We start from the raw sequence: 22,241 nt of genomic DNA on the forward strand, positions 1-22,241 counted from the left end.
AAAGAGTGAGTGAGAACAAATGAAGGATGGGCGAAAGCAACCAAACGGAAGAGAAAGCAATAGAAAGGTCAAGTGAGAGACACAGAGAAAAAGATATAATCTGTGATCTGCTTTGAGGGTGTCTGTCTTTCTGATAAAGTGAGAGAAGCAGGGAGCCCCTTCACCCTGCAGATCCAATGGTGACATATGACCAAACCCAGATCAAGCTGTCTGTCTGAACTCACCTCTTTCCCTTTCCCCAATCTCAGTCCCAACTCAACCAGGGAAAGCCATTGGCCGGTGATTTCTCTGCCACACACAAATCCACCAATCATCATCATCATCATCGTCTTTTAATGACCCCATAAATCCCTTGTGGGGTGGAGTCTGGGCATCTGAATGGAGCTGAGTGTTTACTGGCCGGATGCCCTTCCTGTCACCAATACAGAGTTATGTTCAGCAGTTATATTCTCATTATGCCCAGAGGGAAAAATATCTGCCTTTACCTAGGATCGAACTCACAGCCTCCTGATTGTGACGTGAGAGCTCCACCTCTAGGCCATTGCGCCACACCCACAAATCCACCAATGGCCTTCCTTAACTTGTCCATCATTAAACCTGCCAGGACTCTCTTACCGAGGCTGGAGGAGGTTCAGCCGTCGGGGAGAGCAGATGTGGTGGGGGGTGCCTGTGTGCCCCTTCGCGGAACAGGGAAAGAAAACTTCCCTTGGTTGACGATCAGCCTGAGAAGGACCTGGATGGGGGTCCAGAGAGATTTAATTTTTCCTTTTACCAACTGGGTAAGGTAGCTTAATCCAAAATGGCCCTGGTACCATTTGGGGGCAAAGCTGACCCTTGGAAGTCACAGCAACATGAATGGATTCTCACAACACCCTTGCTGTGATGGAATGTAGTCTGGATTCCGAGACGAGAGGGGCTGCTTTCCAGAGGGCATGGCCAGGAGGAAGCCGGTTAAAACAGGATTCCCAGAGTAAAGGGATGCAGATAATTGCTTTAATCCGGCAAGATTCTGTCTGTAAGAGAGGAGGAATACAGAAACTGCCCAGAAGTTGTCCTTTTTAGTTTTTAGGGCCTGACACTAGCTGACACCACGGTAAGCATTAACTAGGGCGATTTATACTTTCTGAAACAGCTGGGCCTCCTTGTGCCCCTCCCCTCCTCTGGTGCCAAGCCCCAGGGAAATCAGAAAATCTGGGCCGTTCAAATGAGTATAAAGATTTATTGCAAGCGGAAGCTCTCTCTACAGGAATTTGAATTGCTAGCAAATTGGCGATAGATAAGAGTCAAAGGAATTCAAGGTGGGCTGGATTTAAGTTTCTTGTAGGTGCAAAGGGAGGGACTCAAGACTGATAATGCATTTGACCCCTCCCTCAGGCTTAGTCTGGCCATCCCCTATGTTTCTCTCTAGTCTAGATGCTGGGAGAGTGGAGAAGTCTTAGGAGATCCAAGAGCCAGTGGGGCAGGAGGGGAAATCAGACTGATGGGGCAGCTTCTGCAATAGGATTAATATCTGGCTGGCTGCTGGGGGCCCAGGTCAGTCAGATGCCTCATCTTGGCAGACCACCCCCCTACGTCCCTGGGACAGCTTGATTTCCCCAGCAAGGAGCCCTGTTAAAGGGACCAGGAGGGGAGTTGGGAGGAATACTAGAAGTCGATCTCTCATTCTCTCTCTTTCTTTCTTTCCCTCCCTCTCTTTCTTTCCCTCCTCTTCTCTCTCTTTCCCTCCCTCTTTCTTTCTCACTTCTCTCTCTCTCTTTCCCCTCTCTCTTTCTCTCCCTCTCCTTCTCTCTTTTCCTCCCTCCTTTCTTTCTTTCTTTCTTTCTTTCTTTCCCCTTCTCTCTCTCTCTTTCCCTCCCTCTCTTTCTTTCCCTCCTCTTCTCTTCTCTATCTCTCTTTTCCTCTCTCCCTCCCTTTCCCTCTTCCTCCCTCTTTCTTTCTTTCTTTCTTTCTTTCTTTCTTTCTTTCTTTCTTTCTTTCTTTCTTTCTTTCTTTCTTTCTTTCTTTCTTTCCCCCTTCTCTCTCTCTCTTTCCCTCCCTCTCTTTCTTTCTTCCCTCCCTCTCTCTTCTCTTTCTCTCCCTCCATTTCCCTCTTCCTCTCTCTTTCTTTCTTTCTTCTTTCTTTCTTTCTTTCTTTCTTTCTTTCTTTCTTTCCTTTCTCTCTCTCTTTCCTCCCTCTCTTTCTTTCTTTCCCCCCTTCTCTCTCTATCTTCTTTTCCTCTCTCCTCCATTTCCCTCTTTCTTTCTTTCTTTCTTTCTTTCTTTCTTTCTTTCTTTCTTTTCTTTCTTTCTTTCTTTCTTTCTTTCTTTCTTTCTTTCTTTCTTTTCTCCTCTTTCTCTCTCTTTCTTTCTTTCCCTCTCTCTTTCTCTTCTCTCTTATCTCTCTTTTCTTTCTCTCTCCCTCCCTTTCCCTCTTCTCTCCTCCCCTCTCTTTCTTTCTTTCCCCCTTCTCTCTTCTTTCTTTCTTTCTTTCTTTCTTTCTTTCTTTCTTTCTTTCTTTCTTTCTTTCTTTCTTTCTTTCTTTCTTTCTTTCTTTCTTTCTTTCTTTCTTTCTTTCTTCCTTTCTCTCTCTCTTTCTTTCCCTCTCTTTCTTTCTTTCCCTCCCCTCTTCTCTCTATCTCTCTTTCCTCCTCCCTCCCTCCCTTTACCTCTTCCTCCCTCTCTCTTGCTTCCCATGCACAATCATCCTTTGGAAAGACAAAATGCCAATTGACCAACTTATAGAGAATTACTGAGAACGGAAAAGACAGTTTATTTTATTTATTTATTTTTATTTATTTGATTTGCCAATTGTTTACAAGATAAGTATAAGTGTATTCATAGTTGTGAATACATGAAATGGGTACATATAAGAAAAATAAAAAGAAGAATAAGAGAAACAATAGGACAGGGATGTAGGCACGTTGGTGCGCTTATGCACGCCCCAATACACGCCACAGTATTCTTTTTAGGGGCACCCATGCATGCAACATGTAAAAAGTAGCCGGAGATTCGATTATACCCTCTGGGGGCCATCTTGACTTTTTTTGACTGCACCTTGCAGCCCCCTCCCCCCCCTTCTCCGGTTCCCAAGAGGTCCCCCTCCCTCTCCCCCTTCCAGGCAGTGATTTAAGGAGAGCACCAGGGCTAAGCTGCTGCCTGTCCAGAGGGAGGGTTTCCCTGTCTGGCAGAGAATTGAGCCCTCCCCCCCCACACACACAACTTTTCCTCCAGCTCTGCTTGGCCTCCACCCCAAGCACAAGGAATGATGGCCATTGAAGCAGCTGGCAGCTGGCTGTGAGCACAGATGGGATTAAGCCAGGGAGGAGATTGCAACTGGGATTGGAGATTTATTTATTTACAGATTGATTTAGCCCCCAGCTCAAATAATGATTCTAGGCAGCCCACAACAATCCATAAAGACCAAGACAAGAACACAAGTACCCTTCCCCCCACCCCACCCCCAGTGGGGGGACAGATAGCCTCCAGCTCACCCCATATCCTATCCTGCTTGGGTGCTACTTGCAACCCCCGAAGATAACACTAGCACCTACTGCATATATCTTGGACTTCAAAAAAAGCAGATTTCAGTAAATTCAAGAGCAGTGACAGGTAAATTCCAGTGGTGGGATTCAAATAATTGATCCACCGGTTCTCTGACCCTCATGATTTCTTCCAACAACCAGTTCAACCAAACTGCTCAGAAAGTTAACAACCGGTTCTTCCAAACTGGCACAAACTGGCTGAATCCTACCACTGATAAAGTCCCTTCTAGCAGCAGAAGCTAACAAGAAAAGGAAACTCAAGATGGCTGGGAATTCCTAAACAAGGAGATTTGGTTTGGACAAAATTCAGCAGCTGTTGATCAAAATAGGATCGCCAACATGATCGCCAATGTCCGATGACGGATATGGCACAAGAAGAAGAAACAAGCAGATCCAGGTATAATAAGAGCTGGAAGGTATCTAGGAGATCTTCTAGGCCAACCAAGCGGGAGATTCTATACCATTTTAGAGAAATGGATCTGCATGCAGGCAGTGTGGTCCTGGGGCTGGACCTGGTATCCGGTAGAAGAAAAGTAGAACATAGAAGAATAGAGTTGGAGGGGACCTTCGAAGTTTTCTAGTCCAGTGGTCACCAACCAGTGGGCCGGGGACCATTGGTGGTCCATGAGAAAATTTTGGTGGTCCACAGAGAAATGTCATCCCAAAGCAATTAATGTGGAGTGTGAAGGATGTGTGTTTGTTTTTATTTTCATGGTCATGAAAATGGTGTTTGATTTTGTTGTACAAGGTGCAATGACAATAAAGTAAACTAACTAACTAACCCAGGCTGCGCGGGAACACAAGGCTTGTGTTGCTTGCATTGCGAACAACACGAGGTAGTGAGGCGAGGGGGGAAACTTGCCCCATGCGCCTTGCCTGGTTACTGGGCTGCTTCTTTCCACTTCTTTCTTCTTCTGCTTTTGGCTGCATACAAGGAAAGCAGCAAAAGTCTGTCTTTCTCTCCCCCAAACTCCGCCAGAAATGAGTCTTTGGGACCCTGCAAGACATCCTGCTCCAAGAGGCTGCGCCAGTGTGACAAGTCTCACAAAGACTCATTTCTGGCAGAGTTTGGGGAAGAGAAAGAAAGACTTCTGCTGCTTCTGCTGCTTTCCTTGCATGAAGCCAAAAGTCTCTCTCTCTCTCTCTCTCTCTCTCTCTCTCTGTCTCTCTCTCTGTCTGTCTCCCCCACCCCCCCGAGAACAGAGTGGAGACAGTAAAGAATGATCAATCGGTAGGAAAACAGGGTGGGGAATTTTCCTGCAGACTTTTTTTTGACATTTTCCCAGGGTCTCTGGTCCTCGGGATTTAAAATGATGAATTTGGTGGTCCCTAAGGTCCAAAAAGGTTGGCGACCCCTGTTCTAGTCCAGCCCCTTAGACCATTTCAGACAAATGGCTATCCAATCTCATTCTTCAGCTGACTTTCAAGCTACAATGTCCCTCATGTGGGCCAACTCTCTGCGCTTCCTGTTTCATATTGAAAACAACCCAAGGCTCAAGATTGTTGCCCCATCTCTGTGCCAGCAGCCTCTCTCTCTTTGCTAGCCTTGAGGGACACATTCATCCGGTGGCCAGATCTGCATGCAGGCAGTGCTCCTGGGGCTGGACACTGCTGGTGTCTGGGAGAAGAAAGGTAGAACATAGAACAATAGCGTTGGAAGGGACCCCAGAGGTCTTCTAGTCCAACCCCCTACTCAAGCAGAAGACCCTATATCATATCAGACAAATGTCCAGTCTCTTTTTGAAAGCCTCCAGTGATGGAGCACCTGCCACTTCTGGAGGAAAGGTGTTCCACTTCTTAATTATTCTCACTGTCAGGAAATTTCTCCTTAATTCCACCTTGGATTTTTCTTTCCTGAGCTGCTTCTCAGCGCTTCTTGTCCTGCCCTGAGGTGCTTTGGAGAATAGATTGACCCCTCTTCTCCGTGGCAGCCCTTCAAATATTGGAAGGCTGCTGTCTTGTCACCCCTAATCCTTCTCTTTATTAGACTAGACATACTTAAATCTGCCATTTTCTGAGAGTTATCAGCCTTACTAAAAGACAGCTTTAGGTACTTTCTCCTAATTTCTTTCCAACAGTTGTTAAATTGGAAAGAATAAAAAGGGCTTTTTAAAGATATGCTTAAGCTAAAAGGGGAAAAAATCCTAAGGAATCAATATATCAGTTGTTCAGTGGAGAAGATGGCAAAATTCCAACAGGTAACTCATCTATTTTTAGTTAGTTGCTTCAGTTAGTTGCTTCACCAATAAAAGCAAAATAACAAGAAATTATGAAGGACAGAAAGTAGAGGCAGAGCTGAAACTTGAGACTGTAAAAACATGATCGTTAAAGATATATTTAGTTTGAATGTCCAGGACCAGATAAATTGCATCCTAAAGTACTTTGCTGATAGTCTGCCATGAATTTTAATGAATTATCTTTGATAATTCTGGAGAATTGTGAAGTAGCAAATGAGTGGAGAATAAATTATATCTTTATCTCCAAGACAGGATGGGGGGAAGGAATATCTGAGGAGTCCAGGGAATCTGACATACGTACCAGGAAAATTCTAGAACAGCTCCTGAAGAGATAGGTATATAATCACCTTGAAAACAATGTGATAATTACCATATCAGCATAGATTTGATAAGAATGGACTAACTTTATTTCATTTTCTGCTTGGCTAATTTACCTAATAGATTATGGGAATGCTGATAGACATAATATGCCTTCATCAAAACATTTGAGAGATTAAAAAGCGAATTAAATGTGGGCTGGTGGCATGATAACAGCTGACTCAAAAATCAAAGAATGCTCATCATTATTATCACATAAAACTGGAGAGAAATATTGAAGAGAGGTTGGAGGTGCTAGATCTGAACATAGAACAATAGAGTTGGAAGGGACTTCAGAGGTCTTCTAGTCCAACCCTCTGCTCAAGTAGGAGATGTTATACCATTTCAGGCAAATGGCTGTCCCGTCTCTTTCTGAAAGCCTCCAGTGATGGAGCACCCACAGCTTCTCAAGGCAAGTTGTTCCATGTGTTGATTGCTCTCACCGTTAGGAATTCTCTCCTTAATTCTAGGTTGCTTCTCTCCTTGGTTAGTTTCCATCCATTGTTTCTTGCCTTGGAAAATCGGAAAATCGTTTAACCCCTCATGTTTGTAGGAGCCCCTCAAATATTGGAAGATTGCTATCCTGTCTCCACTGGTCTTTCTTTTCATTAGAGGAAAAGACTGAGGAACAATCTGAAATGCTGAAAGGAGGTCACCTAGGAAGTCAAAAACTGGTGTGTTTTTTTTCATTCCACAGTGCCAGAAATGGAATGAATATCAATTACAGAAGAGCAGACTCCATTTGAATTTTTTGAAAAAAAACATCCTAATAATAGGAGAATTTGACATTGGAGCCGGTGGAGGGTATCACTTTTTCCCTGGAGGTGTTGAAGCAGAAACTAGGTAGCATCCAGTCCAGGATATTTTAATTTGGATTCCTGCACTGATCAGGGCTTGAATTGGATGTTCCCTTCCCGATTCTGAGATTCTGCTGCAGGGTTGGAGGTTTGTTCAGCACTTTTCCAAAAACAGGACCTCCGTCCTTTAGGTGAGAAGTAGAGAAGGCATTTTAGTGAGCAAAAAGGATGGATGTCTTGGTTCTCTTAGCACAGCAGGGCAGGAAGAAGGAAGCACAGTCGAAACACAAATGGTCCAGCTTTTCTACTGGCTCAGCTCAAGAGTAAAATCCTGCCAATCGATGGATACAGCTACCCAAACACAACTCACTATTCTGGAACATAAATCACATTTCTTCCCATTATGAGGATGGAATTTGAGCCGGAGAATTGGGAGTTGTCAGAAGAAAGTCCCAAGAACATGCTTTGCAAAGAGAGTGGAGAACCAACCTAGAACTAGGCAGACATTTCCTGAGAGTTAGAACAATTAATCAGTGAAATGACTTGCCTTCAGGAGTTGTGGTTGTTCCAACACTGGAGATTTTAAAGAAGAGAATGGACAACATTTGTCTGAAATGGTCCCTCCAAGGTCCCTTCCAACTCTATTGTTCTAGTATTGTGTATTCTAATTTGGGAAAGCTCATCATCTTGTCACGCAAATAATGAACAGAAATGTCTTGTGTGGCCTCCTCCCATCCTCAACTGGAGGAAGGTATTTTCTCTTTCCAAGTGGCAGAGAACTTGAATGTGACCCAGAGGGATATGGGGAGAGGGGGGCTTCCTTTCTACTGGAGAGAGCTGAGGTGTGGAGAGTGAGAGAGGTCAGAGACGCCACTGAGAAATCCACTTGCTCCTATACATATTGAGAGCCCCCCCACTCTTGCGCAGAAGAAAGAGGCAATTTTGCACTGTCCTCCCCATGGAGCCGTTCTTCTTCAGAGAAGCGAGGGGATCATCATAAAAATATACAAAAGGCCTTTCCTTTTCTGCCAAGGACTTCCTTCCTGTCCTCAATTTTTGATCAGTGCAGCAGCAGGTAAAATTGCGCTGCCTGCTTTGCCAAAGGAAACGGATGTATTGTGTAGGCCAAGCATTTCCCCCCAACCCCTGTTAGATCTCAAGAGTGTTCAAAAGGATCCTTAAGGGGATTATTGGATCCTGGTGTCTTTTACAGTCGACCCCCTAAAGTAGGCGAGGCTGACTGCTCGATCAGGGAGCTTCCAGGCTGGCAGATATTTTAATCATGGGCGGGGTAATGAATATTCAGCTGGACCTGGGAAATGTGGAATGGGTGGCAATGCAGATTGAAAGGCAAATTTGTTGCAGAAAAGAGCAACAAGAATGATTAGGGGACTGGAGACTAAAACCTATGAAATAGTACAGGTTTTCCTACTTGAGCAGGGGGCTGGACTAGAAGACCTCCAAGATCCCTTTCAGATTCTTATTCTATTCTATTCTGTTCTGTTCTATTCTATTCCATTCTATTCTATTCTATTCCATTCTTCATTCCATTCCATTCCATTCCATTCCATTCCATTCTATTCTATTCTATTCTATTCTATTCTATTCTATTCTATTCCATTCTTAATTATATTCCATTCCCATTCCATTCCATTCTATTCCATATTTTCTATTCTATTCTATTCTATTCTATTCTGTTCTGTTCTGTTCTGTTCTGTTCTGTTCTGTTCTGTTCCTTTCTATTTCTCTTTCATTGTTAATTATATTCTACTCTACTCTACTCTATTCTATTCTATTCTCTACTCTACTCTATTCTATCTACTCTACCCTACCCTACCCTACCCACTCCACTCCACTCCATTCCATTCCATTGCATATTTTCTATTCTATTCTGTTCTGTTCTATTCTCTTCTGTTCTCTTCTCTTCTTAATTCTATTCCATTCCATTCCATTCTATTGTTAATTATATTCTATTCCATTCCATTCCATTCTTATTCTATTCTTATTCTATTCTATTCTATTCTATTCTATTCTATTCTATTCTATTCCATTCCATTCCATTCCATTCTTAATTATATTCCATTCCATTCCATTCTATTCCATATTTTCTATTCTATTCTATTCTGTTCTGTTCCATTCTGCTCTACTCTACTCTACTCTACCCCACTCCACTCTACCCCACTCCACTCCATTCCATTGCATATTTTCTATTCTATTCTATTCTATTCTATTCTATTCTATTCTATTCTGTTCTGTTCTGTTCTGTTCTGTTCTATTCTATTCTATTCTATTCTATTCTATTCTATTCTATTCTATTCTATTCTATTCTATTCTATTCAGAACAGTTGCAGGATTTGGTATCTCTAGTCTAGAGAAAAGTAGGACCAGAGGTGACATAATAGCAGTGTTGCAATATTTGATGGCCTGCCACAAAGATAGGGGTGGGGGGCAAACTATTTTCCAAAGCACCAGAAGGCAAGAAAGAAAGAAACAATGGAGAGAAGCAACCTGGAATTAAGGATAAATTTCCTAACAATGAGGACAATTAACCAATGGAATGGCTTGCCTTCAGAAGTTGTGGCTGCTCTATCACTGCAGGCTTTCAAGAAGAGACTGGACAGCCACTTGTCTGGAATTGTAGATTCTTCTGCTCAAGCAGGGAGTTGGTCTAGAAGACCTCCAAGGTCCCTTCCAACACTGCTATTCCATGTACTATTTTCAGAAAGTGGCAGAAGAGGGATAATGCTGTTGCATTACCTCCACATAATGCCTGGGCTGACCCAAGAACAGTGGTGCCATCCCTGCACCCCTGTGATGATCTGGGCCTCCTTCCTCTGCTTTTGCAGCATTTTTTTATTTTTGGGTTCAGAAGCTGCAGGGAGAATTTTCTCATGGGGAAATCTTTATGGGGGATACAGTCTTTGACAAGCATGTGGGTGGGTGTGGGAGTGTTCAGTCTGCGGGAAGGCTGTGGATGCACATGAAGGTTGTAAAGGAGCCCAGTGCAGTTCTGTGTCTTTTAATGTAATTAGTCCTGCTAGCAAATATGCTCAGAAGCCCCCTGAGTGTTGGAGGTTGGCGAGGGGGCAGAATGGTGGCAAAGAAAGAGCGACTCTTAAATTCCAGAGAAGGGGTCTCTGGTGTTTCAACAGCAAGTCTTTTGAGGTACTGAGATATAAAATATTGTGGCTTACTCTTCTCAGTTGTGTGCATTATCCAATGACCTAATAGCAACACGCATCACACTAAACCCAGGTTAATCCAGAGAAACCATATTACAACTCCAGGTGACAGCCTGATTTTCACAACAAGCTAAGCCAAGCCCTTGGCTGGGTTTTAGCGGGCAGGTCTTTGTCCATATCCAGAGGGGTTGGTGAAGCAGCTTGACTCTTTAAAGCTTGCATGGGCGTATTTGGGGGGGAGGGCAAATGAGGTGCCTTAGCCAACTTGTCACAGCCAACTCGCGGCGGCCATCTCGCCGCGGGACAAGAATTACACTAAGGCCGAAGAAATGGTGGGATAGAATCATTAAAGAAAGGAGGGACAAAATGAAATGTAAATCACACACACAAAAAATTTTTAAAAAATCATTTTAAATAATTCAGTTGGATAGTTGAATTGGCCCGTGGTGAGTTGATGTGGCAGTGGTGGGATTCAAATTTTTTTACTACTGGTTCTGTGTGGCTTGGTGGGCGTGGCAGGGGAAGGATATACTGCAAAATCCCCATTTCCTCCCCACCCCACTAACCTGCTTTCCAGCTCTGTTCACCTGTGCAGGGCAACCAAAGGAGACCCAATCAATCAGCTGGGTCTCGATGGGAAGCAGAGAATAGATGTGGGCGGGGGCAGTCAGAGGGGGTATTTGCTGGTTCTTAGAACTACTTAAAATTTCTGCTACTGGTTCTCCAGAACTGGTCAGAACCTGCTGAAGACCCACCTCTGGACTGTGGCAAGTTGTCCCATTCTGTCCTGTAGGGGTGACTTGGGCTCTGTTTCCCTCGAGAGCATCTCTTGGAGACCAGACATTAGAGCAGGGGGTCTCCACACTTGGCCACTTTAAGACTTGTAGACTTCAACTCCCAGAATTCCTCAGTTCAGGAATTCTGGGGGTTGGTCCACACATCTTAAAGTGGCCAAAGTTGGAGATCTCTGCATGAGAGGCTTCAGCTCACCTGCCAGGGCTGTGATTGATAAATGCCCTGAACACCCCCACCCCAGCCATGAAGAAACAGGAAGAGAGAAGCGCCATGTGCTCAGCTGTGTCAGCATAGATCGAAGGGCTGGGCTGGGTGTCGACACCCCGTGCAGAAAAAACAAACAATAATAATGCCTTCAGGGATGGGATGGATGAGGGGCCATGGAGCTGAATTTGCTGTCAGGCTGTAATGGAACAAACAAAACACCCACCATCGGGGAGTTCAGCCACATCCTGCAGCCGTCTTACAAACTACAATGTCCCCCACGTGGGGCAACACATCAACTCTCGGCACTTCCTGTTGATATTGAAATCAACCCAAGTCTCAAGATTGTTGCCCCAGCTCTGTGCCAGCAGCCGAGCTCCTCTTATCTCCCTTTGCTAGCCTTGAGGGTGGCCAGATCAGCATGTAGGCCGGGCTCCTGGAGGCTGGACACTCCTGGTGTCCAGGAGAAGAAAAGACATGCCGTAGAACATAGAATTACAGAGTTGGAAGGGACCTCAGAGGTCTTCTAGTCTTGCTCGAGCAGAAGATCCTATATCTTTTCGAGAAATAGTGGTCCAGTCTCTTTTTGAAAGCTCCAGTGATGGAGCATGTTCCACTGGTTGATTGTTCTCACCGTTAGGAAGTTTCTCCTTAGTTCTGGATTGCTTCCCTCCTTAATTAGTTCCTTCTTGTCTTGCCTTTTGGCCCTTTGGAAAATATTTGGACCTCTCCTCTTTGTAGGGGCAAGCCTCAAATGTTGGAACATTTGCTACCATGTTCTCCCAGTCCTTCTTTTCGTTAGACTAGACCTACCCAATTCCTGTAACCATTCTTCGCATGTTCTTCTCAGGCTTCTGAGCTTCTCTAAGAGCTGCTTTGGGTTATGTGCCTTTGTGAGAGCAGCAGCCAAGATGTTGAGACTCTAGAAGGATGAGAATAGCAGCCAGGAGGATGAGGGGACGAGGCTAAAACATACAGTGAATGGTTTCAGGAACTGGGCCTGGCTGGTCTAGAGAAGAGAAGGACCAGGGGAGACAGCAATCTTCCAATATTTGAGGGGCCGCCACAGAGAGGAGAGGGGTCAAGCTAATTTCCAAGGCACGAAGGCAAGGAATAATGGATGGAAAATGAACAAGGAGAGATTCAACCTGGAAATAAGGAGGAATTTTCTGACAGTGAGAGCAATCAGCCAATGGAACAGAAGTTGCCCTCGGAAGTTCTGGGAGCTTCATCCCTGGAAGCTTTGAAGAAGAGACTGGACTGCCGTCTGTCAGGAATGGTGTAGGACAGTGATGGCTAACCTATGACACATGTGTCACTCGTGACACGTCGAGGCACTTTGACTGACACGCCTGTTGGTGTGGGAAAAACCTGCACATTTAGAGGCTGCCTGTGCTCTGCTCCAATCCCTGCTCCCTGCTTGTTGCATGGAGGCGTGGTGTCACCGCTGCCGCAAGATCTTTGCATCAGAGAACCAGTTTTAACCGCCATAAACTGAGGTTTGTCAGTTTCATTACCTCAGGAAGCTACAGGAGAAAAGGAGATCCATGAGGTTCACAGCCCTGTAAGGTGGCCTTCCGATCCCCACATCCTGCACCTGCAGCCCTGAGACCAGGGAGACGAGTTTCACAGCCCTGTGTGATCACCCCAGCCCAGTCCGTCATAAACCAAATTATTGATATTTCTTGAAGTGACACACACGACCCGAGGAAGGCTACACTTTTTCCCGATTTTCGACACACCAAGCTGAAAAGGTTAGCTATCACTGGTGTAGGATCTCCTGCTTGGGCAGGGGGTTGGACTACATGACCTACAAGGTCCCTTCCAACTCTGCACATCTGTTAACCCCCTGCCCCTTCCCTAACCCAGGTCTTTTCTCATGTTCCCAGGATCTTCATCCCCAGGAAACACCGGCAGCGCTTTGATGAGGTGGTGTCCCAGAGTCTCATCAGCAAGCTGTGCCGAGCCAAGAGGCAACAGCCGGCCAACCGCCTGAGACGAAGCCGCAGCGAAGACCATCACGAGCGACTGCTGGTCTCCACCCGGGCCAGCTCGGTGCCCCGGAGCCAGGAGGAGAATTTCCTGAGCTTGAGAAAGTCCACCACCCTGATTGGCAGCAATGTGGGGACGGGGGCAGCTTGCAGGTAAGGACCTGCGAAGACCCCCTCTCGAAGATGCAGGTTCTCGAGCAGAACCTGTCCATCATCAGAAGACCTAAAGAGCTCGGGCAGAGCTTGTTTTTAGGCCATTTTGGAAAGGAGAGGAGAAGAAAGTTTACTGATATATTTATGCATCGTCTATGGAGACCTTATATGTCCTTGGGATATTGTAAGGAGGGGCAGACTAGGAAAGCTTCACCTGAAGATTTGGACGTGAAGTGGATTACTGCATATGAAAAGGATTATTAGCAGGGGTGGGACTCTACTGGTTTGGCCTGGTTCAGGCGAACTGGTAGCTCCGAGGATCAGCTGCTGGGCCTGCCCGCTTGCCTCAGTTCTAGTCTGTGCTTTATATCCTGGTTTTCAAGCTCACCTGATTCGCACGGCACAGCGGATTGCCGCACGTCATTGCTGGAGAAGGTCAGCTCTACACGTGCGCTCACCAAACTGGTTGTTACACTGGTTGAATCACATCCCTGATTATTAGGTTTTTTTTGTTTTAATGACTGATAGAGAAGTGATCCGTGTAACATGCCAGTCCAAGACAGAATTGCAAAGATTCTCGGTTTGAAAGGACTTTTATATGTAAAATAGTGTTTCAAGATTGACTCGGCCTTCCATCCTTCCGAGGTGGGTCAAATGAGGATCCAGATTGTTGGGGGCAAGAGGCTGACTCTGTAAACCACTCAGAGAGGGCTGTAAAGCACTGGGAAGCAGGATATAAGTCTAAATGCTATTGCTGTTGCTATTGCTATTCCTTTTCCCTTCGCTTCGCTTCGCTTCGCTTCCCTTTCCTTTCCTTTCCTTCCCTTCCCTTCCCTTCCCTTCCCTTCCCTTTCCTTTCCTTCCCTTCCCTTCCCTTTCCTTTCCTTTCCTTTCCTTTCCTTTCTTTTCCTTCTTTCCTCTCCTCTCCTCTCCTTTCCTTTCCCTTCCTTCCATGGTGGCTGTTGAGGTATTCCTCATTAGGAGAATGAGTGCACTCAGGGAAACATAGTGAGAGTGATGTTGAATAACACACAACCAGCATACAGATACACTGAATAGTAAAATGTAGGTTTTACTTCCAGTAAACGGGTAAACAAAGTCCAACAAACAGTCCAAATCATACACAATTAAAGCAGTTACTATCAGTCCAGGGATAATCCAAAAACAAAGTCCAGTATCATAAACAAAGTTCAGTAAACAGAGTTTGCTAACAGTTGCAAGACTCACAACAATCCAAGCAGAACGATGATCAGGCAAAATGGGAAAACAGGAAATGCAAGAAGAGAGAAACCAGGTTTCTGGCTCCATCTTATGGCCATTGGAGGAACCTCAGCCAATCACAATTACAGCATTCTCTTAAAGATACAGTATTAAATTACTATCCCGGTTTATATATTTCCAACCCAACTGTTAGGTGACTATCATTCCTAACAGTGACACAGTGGTTTTAAAGGGCAATATTGCAGGCTGACTCTACCGACAGCCAGGAGTTCAATCCTGACCAGCTCAAGATTGACTCGGCCTTCCATCCTTCTGAGGTGGTTAAAAGAGGACCCAGATTGTTAGGGGCAAGAGGCTGATTCTGTAAACCACTTAGAGAGGACTGTAAAGCACTGTGAAGTGGTATATAAGTCTAAATGCTATTGCTAGTCTCAACCTTGGCCATTTTACAATGGGTGGACTTCAAGTCCCAGAATTCCCCAGCCCAGCCATGCTGGCTGGGGAATTCTGGGACTTGAAATCCACCCTTCTGAAAGATGAGAGAAGGGAGAGAACGTCCTGCTCTGCTCCTTTTTTCATTCCCTGTCTAATGTAAGGGCTACTATGTGCTCTCCTTCCCCAGAACCGTCCGTGTCTACAAGGGCAGTAGAAGCTTCGGGTTTACGTTACGTGGCCATGCCCCTGTGTGGATCGAGTCCATCTTGCCTGGTAAGAGGAACCCACTTTTGTTGCTGAAGAATTTCATTTCCTGGGCAAACCTGGCAAGGTTGCCCAAACCTCACTTGGAGTCCAGATATTTTAGAAACACCTTTGTGTTCTTCACCAATTCTGAATTCTTCACCAAATGGACTTCTTGACTTCTCCTTTTCTTTTCTCAATTTATTTGCGGCTTATTCGCATGCTCAAATTTTTTTTGTTTCACCCTTTTAACTTTTTGTGCCATTTCTTCCTGTACTAACAAATTCAGTCTATGTCTTATAAGTTCCATTTTCTTTTTAACTTTACCTTTTTGAGGGTCGTTGTGTAGTTCTACTTCCAATTCCTTAAGTTCCTCCTGTAGAACTTTTTGTTAATATTTTTTTCCTATTTTTTCTTGCCACATATGCTATTGTCAATCTTCGGATGTATGCCTTTGCTGTGTCCCACAACATTTGTGTTGTTATTCCTTCTTTCCTATTTTTTTTTTTGAAGAAGTCCAACTCCCCCTCCATCATTTGTACATATTCTTTTTCTTTCATTATTGCTTGGTTCTCTGTCCATCTTCCTCTTCTCTTCTGTCCTCTCCATATCACTTTTATTGGATTATGATCAGCTTGGGGGTTGGTCATTATTTCTACTTCCTCTATATCATTTCTCAATCTGATGTCATCCATGCCATATCAATTCTTGACCATGAACAATGTACATTTGAGTAAAAGGTATACTGCCTACTTTTTTCATTTAGTTCCCTCCTTAGGTTTTGTAAGTTTAATTCTTTCATCTCAAAAAATGTGCTTAGAAGTATTCTCTTAATTTTATCATTTTTACTACTTTTATAGTCCCTTTTTCCTCCACCCCTGCATTGAAATCACCTATTAAGCACACATTTTCATATTCCGTCTCAATTATTTTTTCGTGTAATTTCCTATACAATTCTTTCTGATTATTGTTTGGTGCATATATTACAGTAAGCAAGATTTGTTTTAAATGTATTATTATTTCCATCATCAATACGCTTCTGTCCCCATCTGTGTACGTTTGTTTTGCCTTTATCCTTTCCTTAATATATATAGCAATTCCCCTTTTCTTCTGATGAATGAACATATCTGCTTACATGGTGATGGCTGTGACCTTGACTTTTTTGCCTCTGGGTGCTCCTAATCTACCAGCCTCTGCAAAGGAAATGCAACCAGAGCAGGGGAATGGATGCAACCAGAACAAAAATAAAATGTGGTTCAATTCTATGTTAATTTTATCCAAGTGAAAACTTGTTTGTTTTAATTAAGTTTAAGTAATTCCATTATGATCTTCTAAGAATTTCATCCTTTTCCTGCTCTATATAAATAAAACTACGCTACCTACCGTGACCATTTTTGGTAGCTACAGGTGGCTTCAGGTTGTGTATATTGGGAACACTGAGTAAGAATTCCTCCCTAGTGAAACCATTTCATCTCTCTGGGCTCAGGCCACCTCATGCCTATGAATCAGGCCAGGGGCATGAAATCTATGAATACATTTGGAGACTCACAGATGTTATCCTAAGGCAGAATATATATGGGCTGTTTCAACCTGAGCAGGGCATGAATATTGGAGAAGTTTTCTGTTGACTGTGATGTCCCACTCCATGGTACGTGTTATGACATGCAGCAAACCTCCTACCTTTAATAAACCAGAGTGTGTACATAGACTTTGGTCCAAAAAAAAACAGATCTTGTAGATGTCAGTACCCACCCTAGAATGAAATATTTGAGATTTAAAAAGGCAGATAGATATGTTCCCTGGATGAGGATGGAGAAACATTAAAGCAAATACCTCCTCAAGCCCTAAGCAGACGCACTAAAAAACAAAGAGCCATCTAAACGGATTAGCCCTCAGCCACAATAAGAATTGCCCAATGCCCCTTCATTGCATCACCCTCACCTTCAACCAAATATCTAGGATTTGTACTTTACCTATAGAGTCAGCTATGACCCCTACATGACCTCATGGGAGTCTGACAACAGCCAGTAAAATATATGTTCTTGCACAGGAACAGGAAGCTCAAATTCAAAGCCCAAAGAGAAGGTATAAATACCCCCCCCCCACACACAACTCCATGTGGTGGGCTACCCAGAATCACACCTGCTTTTGTTCATCGTTAAATCCTCTTTCCAATCAGCCTCCATGTTTCCAGTGTCTTTCTCCCAGCTTGGAAATGGACCTGGATATTTCTTCCAACACTATGCATGGGATACAGATTTTGTCTTCAGAAGAACATGTGTCACAGACTAAGCTGGATTCTTCTAGATGTTTCTGTTACCTCAGAAAGTTACAAAATGGAGTCTGGCTTCTAAGGATGCGCCTTTTTTTTTTTTTGCAGAATGAGGGATAATGAGAAGTAAAGATGTCTTGTATGGTCAAACACCATCAAATCATTTTCCAAACAATGAAAGATTTGTGTTTGGTCACCAGATGGAGCTCAGTACAGAGTCTGGTTTGATAGCTAATGAGGGCGCCCCTTCCAGGATCTTGTGATTCTAGGCAAAAAAGATGGTTGCTGGAATTGCCTAAATTCTTGGGAGTGGAGCCAAAAGGAGAGATGTGCCTTTGTGACCCCGGCAGATTCTGCAAATAGAGCAACTGTTGGAGTCCTCCAAGGGTGGTGGGTTTCTTTGATTGTTTGTTTGTTTTGTCTTTCCAAGGGAGTCCAGCTGACAAAGCGTCCCTGAAAGCTGGCGACAGAATCTTGTTCTTGAATGGCCTGGATATGAGGTGAATTAGCAGCTTCTTTGCTTTTTCTCCACCATTATCTCTGGAGTTTGATCACTGGTGGGATTCAATTTTTTTTTTTTTACTACTGGTTCTGTGGATGTGGCTTGGTGGGCGTGGCAGGGGAAAGTTACCACAAAATACTCTACCTGACTCTGTGGTTTCTTCCCCAAATCCCAAAAACTTTAACCTTAGTCTGTCTACTATTGACCTCACCCCTTTCCTAAGAGGTCTGTAGGGGCCGTGCATAAGCGCACCAACGTGCCTCCCATCCCTGTCCTATTGTTTCTTTTTATTTTTCTTATATATACCCATTTCATGTATTCATAACTATGTATATACTTATACCTATTATCTTGTAAGCGATTGACAAATCAAATAAATAAATAAATAAATAAATAAAAATAAAAATAAATAAAATAAAATCCCCATTCCCTCCCCAACCCACTAACCTACTTTTCAGCTCCATTCTCCTGTGCAGGGCAATCAAAGAAGATCCAGTCAATCAACAGGGATTCAATGGGAGGCGGAGAAGAGATGGGGGCGAGGCCAGTCAGAGGTGGGATTGGCCAGTTCTCCAAACTACGCAAAATTTCCATTACCGGTTCTCCAGAACTGGTCAGAACCGGCTGAATCCCACCTCTGGGTTTGATGTCCTTCTGAGCCTGAGCTGCTTTTCAACTCTCATCAATGGCTCCCCTGTCTGGGGAACCCACTGGGGTTCTTGCAGGCCCTCTTGGTGCTGCTTCTCTCCTTGATGGATCCTCTCTTCTGTTCTGTTCTTTTTTGCAGGAACTGTTCCCATGAGAAGGTGGTCTCCATGCTCCAAGGCAGTGGGGCAATGCCCACCCTTGTGGTTGAAGAAGGCATTGTTAGCTTTTCTAGTGGTAAGCAAAGGCCTGGTCGTAATCTTGGAAGGTTAGCCTGCTGTCTTCATCTTTATAAGAGCCAGTCATACCGTATATGCCGGCGTATAAGGCGACCCGGCGTATAAGATGACCCCCCAACATTTCCACTCAAAATATAGTTTGTTATATACTCGCCCCTCTTCCGCACGCCTTCCACTTTTGCACTTTTTTTTTTTTAGGCACTTTTGTGCACCGTGGAAATGAGTCCCGTGAAGCCGAAAGAGCAGCCAGCCTTCTCCCAGCTCCCAGGAAAGCAGGCTCGCACCGCCGGGCTCTGCTGAGGTATCCGGCTGGGGCTGTCAGGAGTTATTACCGCTGGCGCGGCTCGCGGCTCCAGTCCCGCGTTGCCCTCAGGAAGGGAAAGGCAAAAAGGAAGAGCCGCGGCGGCGCTTGCAATGGCAGCAGCGGCTCCTGGTTTTGCCTTTCCCTTCCCGAGGCAACGCGGGACTGGAGCGCTGGAGCGCGCCAGCGGTAACAACTCCTGACAGCCCCAGCCGGATACCTCAGCGGAGCTCGGGCGTGTGAGCCTCGTTTCCTTGGGAGCTGGGAGAAGGCTGGCTGCTCCTTTCGGCTCACGGATTCATTTCCACGGTGCGCAAAAGTGCCTCAGCCACGGGCAGCCGCAGTGCTTCCCATTACTATTTGCCGGCGTATAAGGCGACCCGGCATATAAGACGACCCCGCCAATTGGAGGCATGTTTTTCAGGGCAAAAAAGTCGTCTTATACGCCGGCAAATACGGTAAGTCCCTTTTTTTCAGTCCCGTTGTAACTTTGAATGGTCACTAAGCTAACTGCCATAAGTCAAGAACTACCTGGAGCAAGTAAGGTTCCCTTTGCAATTTCTTAAGGATCAATCCATATATATGACCCAAAATCAAAGAAAGACTTATTCTGATTTAAAAATCAGATCATACCAATAGGCTCCGGAGATTTAAGTGCCAGCTTGATTTGTTGGAATCTGTTTTGTCTTCTGTTTCAAAAGAGACTTACTTCTTGTGCCTAGATGGCGAGTCCTCGGAAGCCCCCAGCTCCTCCTCAGCCCTCACCTCCTTGCAGTGGATCGCTGAGATCCTGCCTTCCAGCATCAAGATCCAGGGAAGGACCTTCCACCAACAGCTGGAACATCTGCTCACACCAGCAGAGCGCTACACAGTCTGCAAAGGCCTGGAGAGCTTCTTCCAGCACAGGTAAGGGGATGGCGGACTCCATCCGTCTGTCCAAGGGAAAGATTCTCCAGGACCAATCAGCTCCCTGGTGCTCCTTCTTGCTCGGGCTCTGCGTTTGGACCTAGCCCCACACAGCTTTGGGGAGAAATTGTGGGGCTGGCGGTTCAGGGCAGGAGCCCAGAGCTGGTGGTGGGTCTCCATCCACAGCAGAATGTCTGAGTTGGCTTCAGCAAAGATTTCCTCTGGCATGGAGATAGAGTGAAAAGATTGCCCTAAGCCTTCAGTTTCAAAGATTGAGGCAACAGCAAAGGTATAACGTCATGTGGGAATGGCCTTGGGGGATAGAAAGAAGAGCCGCAGTTGAGAATGTCATGCAAAACAGTGGAGGAAATCTGAGAGCTGCTTTTACACATCTTGCTAGGCTGTTGAGGTAGTCCGGACAAGACGGGCTAGCCCTGTTTTTATTGGGACAGCGTAGAGTAGAGTAGAGTAGAGTAGAGTAGAGTAGAGTAGAGTAGAGTAGAGTAGAGTAGAGTAGAAGAGGAGAGGAGAGGAGAGGAGAGGAGAGGAGAGGAGAGGAGAGGAGAAGAGAAGAGAAGAGAAGAGAAGAGAAGAGAAGAGAAGAGAAGAGAAGAGAAGAGAAGAGAAGAGAAGAGAAGAGAAGAGAATATGGAAGGGACCTTGGAGGTCTTCTAGTCCAGCCTCCTGCTCACCTCTCTTCCTTTTCCTCTCTGGAAAACTAAGGAGGAGCCCTTTTGAAATGTTTCCTTATACCTCTTTTCCTTCTGTGGGCTGAGCTACATTTTGCGTGATGGCTGTCTAGCCTGCAGCTCTCCCTCCCTCTCCCAAGGTTATTTCCACATGCTATTACACAGACATATTTTTATCAGCTTCAATTGATATGTCTACAGAGACCTTATTATCTCTGTGTGGTAAGGCGTTATGCTGACTGCCAATTCATTTCTGGGCAAAATATGGAAACCTTTTAAAAAACTTTAAAATCCTGTGCAGTTTAGACTCATGAGAGAGAACATCTCTTTCGTTATGAATATCTGTTCTTCCAGAGATTGAAGAAGGTAGAACTTAGATTAACAGAGTTAGAAGGGACCCTGGAGGTCATCTAGTCCAATTGTCTTCATGAGCAGGAGAGTCTATAGTACCATTATCTGAGAAAGTTTGCCTTCTCTGTTGCCACCAAAGGATCCCTGACTTCTTTCTTACTGTTTGAAAAGGCATACAAAAAGCAATTTTTTAAAAGGCTCTGAAGTTTTGATTTCAACGCTTGATTTTAACCGTAAATTTTTCTTAATAATTAGGGCATTGTCATATTACTATTACTATTTGCTATTTAAATTGCTATGTTGTATTTTTAATGCTTCAGGTTTGCACTGTAAATATTTTTTTACTATAAATCACTGCCAAGTTTTGTAGAATACCGAGTTAACTAAACAATGAACAAGGAAGCAAACAATAGAACACTTATGTGAAACCCCTGATCCAGCCATATGTCACCATTTTGCCAACAGCCCTTCTCCACCCCGTTTGGAAAGCACGATGGATGGATATTGACTGGCAGATAACATTTGGTCAGAGGGGAAGAAAGCAAAGACAGGGTAGCCGCCAATCTTTATTCCAAAATTCTTCCAGCTATTTTGTTTATTTATATATTTTTACTTTTATTTGTTCAATTTTTGTGCTGCCCATTTACCCCATAAGGTGACTCTTTCGTTCAGTTTTGCCAGTATTTCATTTTGAACAACATCTTAGTTTTCAGGGATCTATCACTGTCCGGGGGCAGAATTCCAAACCTGTCATTGTATCTTCCCCCACCCTCCAATTCGTCAAATTGGCCCTGATGATTGTAACTGACAAGAAGGCAGATTCCTGTGGAACAGTTGAAAAATGTGAAGAGCAATTCCTAACACGAAGCACAAAATTCTCTCCTACAACATCCTACCTGTCTACTACTATGACTACTTCAACTTCAACTGGAATAAAACATGGGCAAATAATAGATACAAACTCAAAGTAAACCACTCCAAACTCAATTGCAGGAAATATGACATCAGCAACAGAGTGGTCAATGTCTGGAATACTCTACCTGACTCTCTTGTTACATCCTCAAACCCCAAAAACTTTAACCTTAAACTGTGAACCTCACGCCATTCCTAAGAGGTCCTTAAAGGGGGTGTGCATTAGTGCACCAGAGTGCCTACCGTCCCTGTCCTTCTGTTCCCATTTATTCCTACTCATTTGTTGTG

The 22,241-nt window shown here is 44.5% G+C and overlaps 1 protein-coding gene across 4 annotated transcripts in view; it reads left to right on the forward strand.

Moving 5' to 3' along the window:
- Positions 1 to 22,241, forward strand: part of GRID2IP (Grid2 interacting protein) — a 120,515-nt gene that overhangs the window by 50,363 nt on the left and 47,911 nt on the right. For all 4 annotated transcript variants that reach the window (XM_087973120.1, XM_087973121.1, XM_087973122.1 and 1 more), the window contains 5 exons: positions 12,983 to 13,237; positions 15,081 to 15,166; positions 17,839 to 17,908; positions 18,698 to 18,792; positions 19,818 to 20,001. In XM_087973120.1, coding sequence (XP_087829246.1) covers positions 12,983 to 13,237; positions 15,081 to 15,166; positions 17,839 to 17,908; positions 18,698 to 18,792; positions 19,818 to 20,001 — 690 coding nt within the window. The remainder of the gene's footprint in view (positions 1 to 12,982; positions 13,238 to 15,080; positions 15,167 to 17,838; positions 17,909 to 18,697; positions 18,793 to 19,817; positions 20,002 to 22,241) is intronic.

This window comes from Notechis scutatus, chromosome 12 (genome assembly GCF_049901735.1).
Source record: "Notechis scutatus isolate UNSWTSFEM ecotype Mainland chromosome 12, rNotScu1.2, whole genome shotgun sequence".
Lineage (NCBI taxonomy): Eukaryota > Metazoa > Chordata > Lepidosauria > Squamata > Elapidae > Notechis > Notechis scutatus.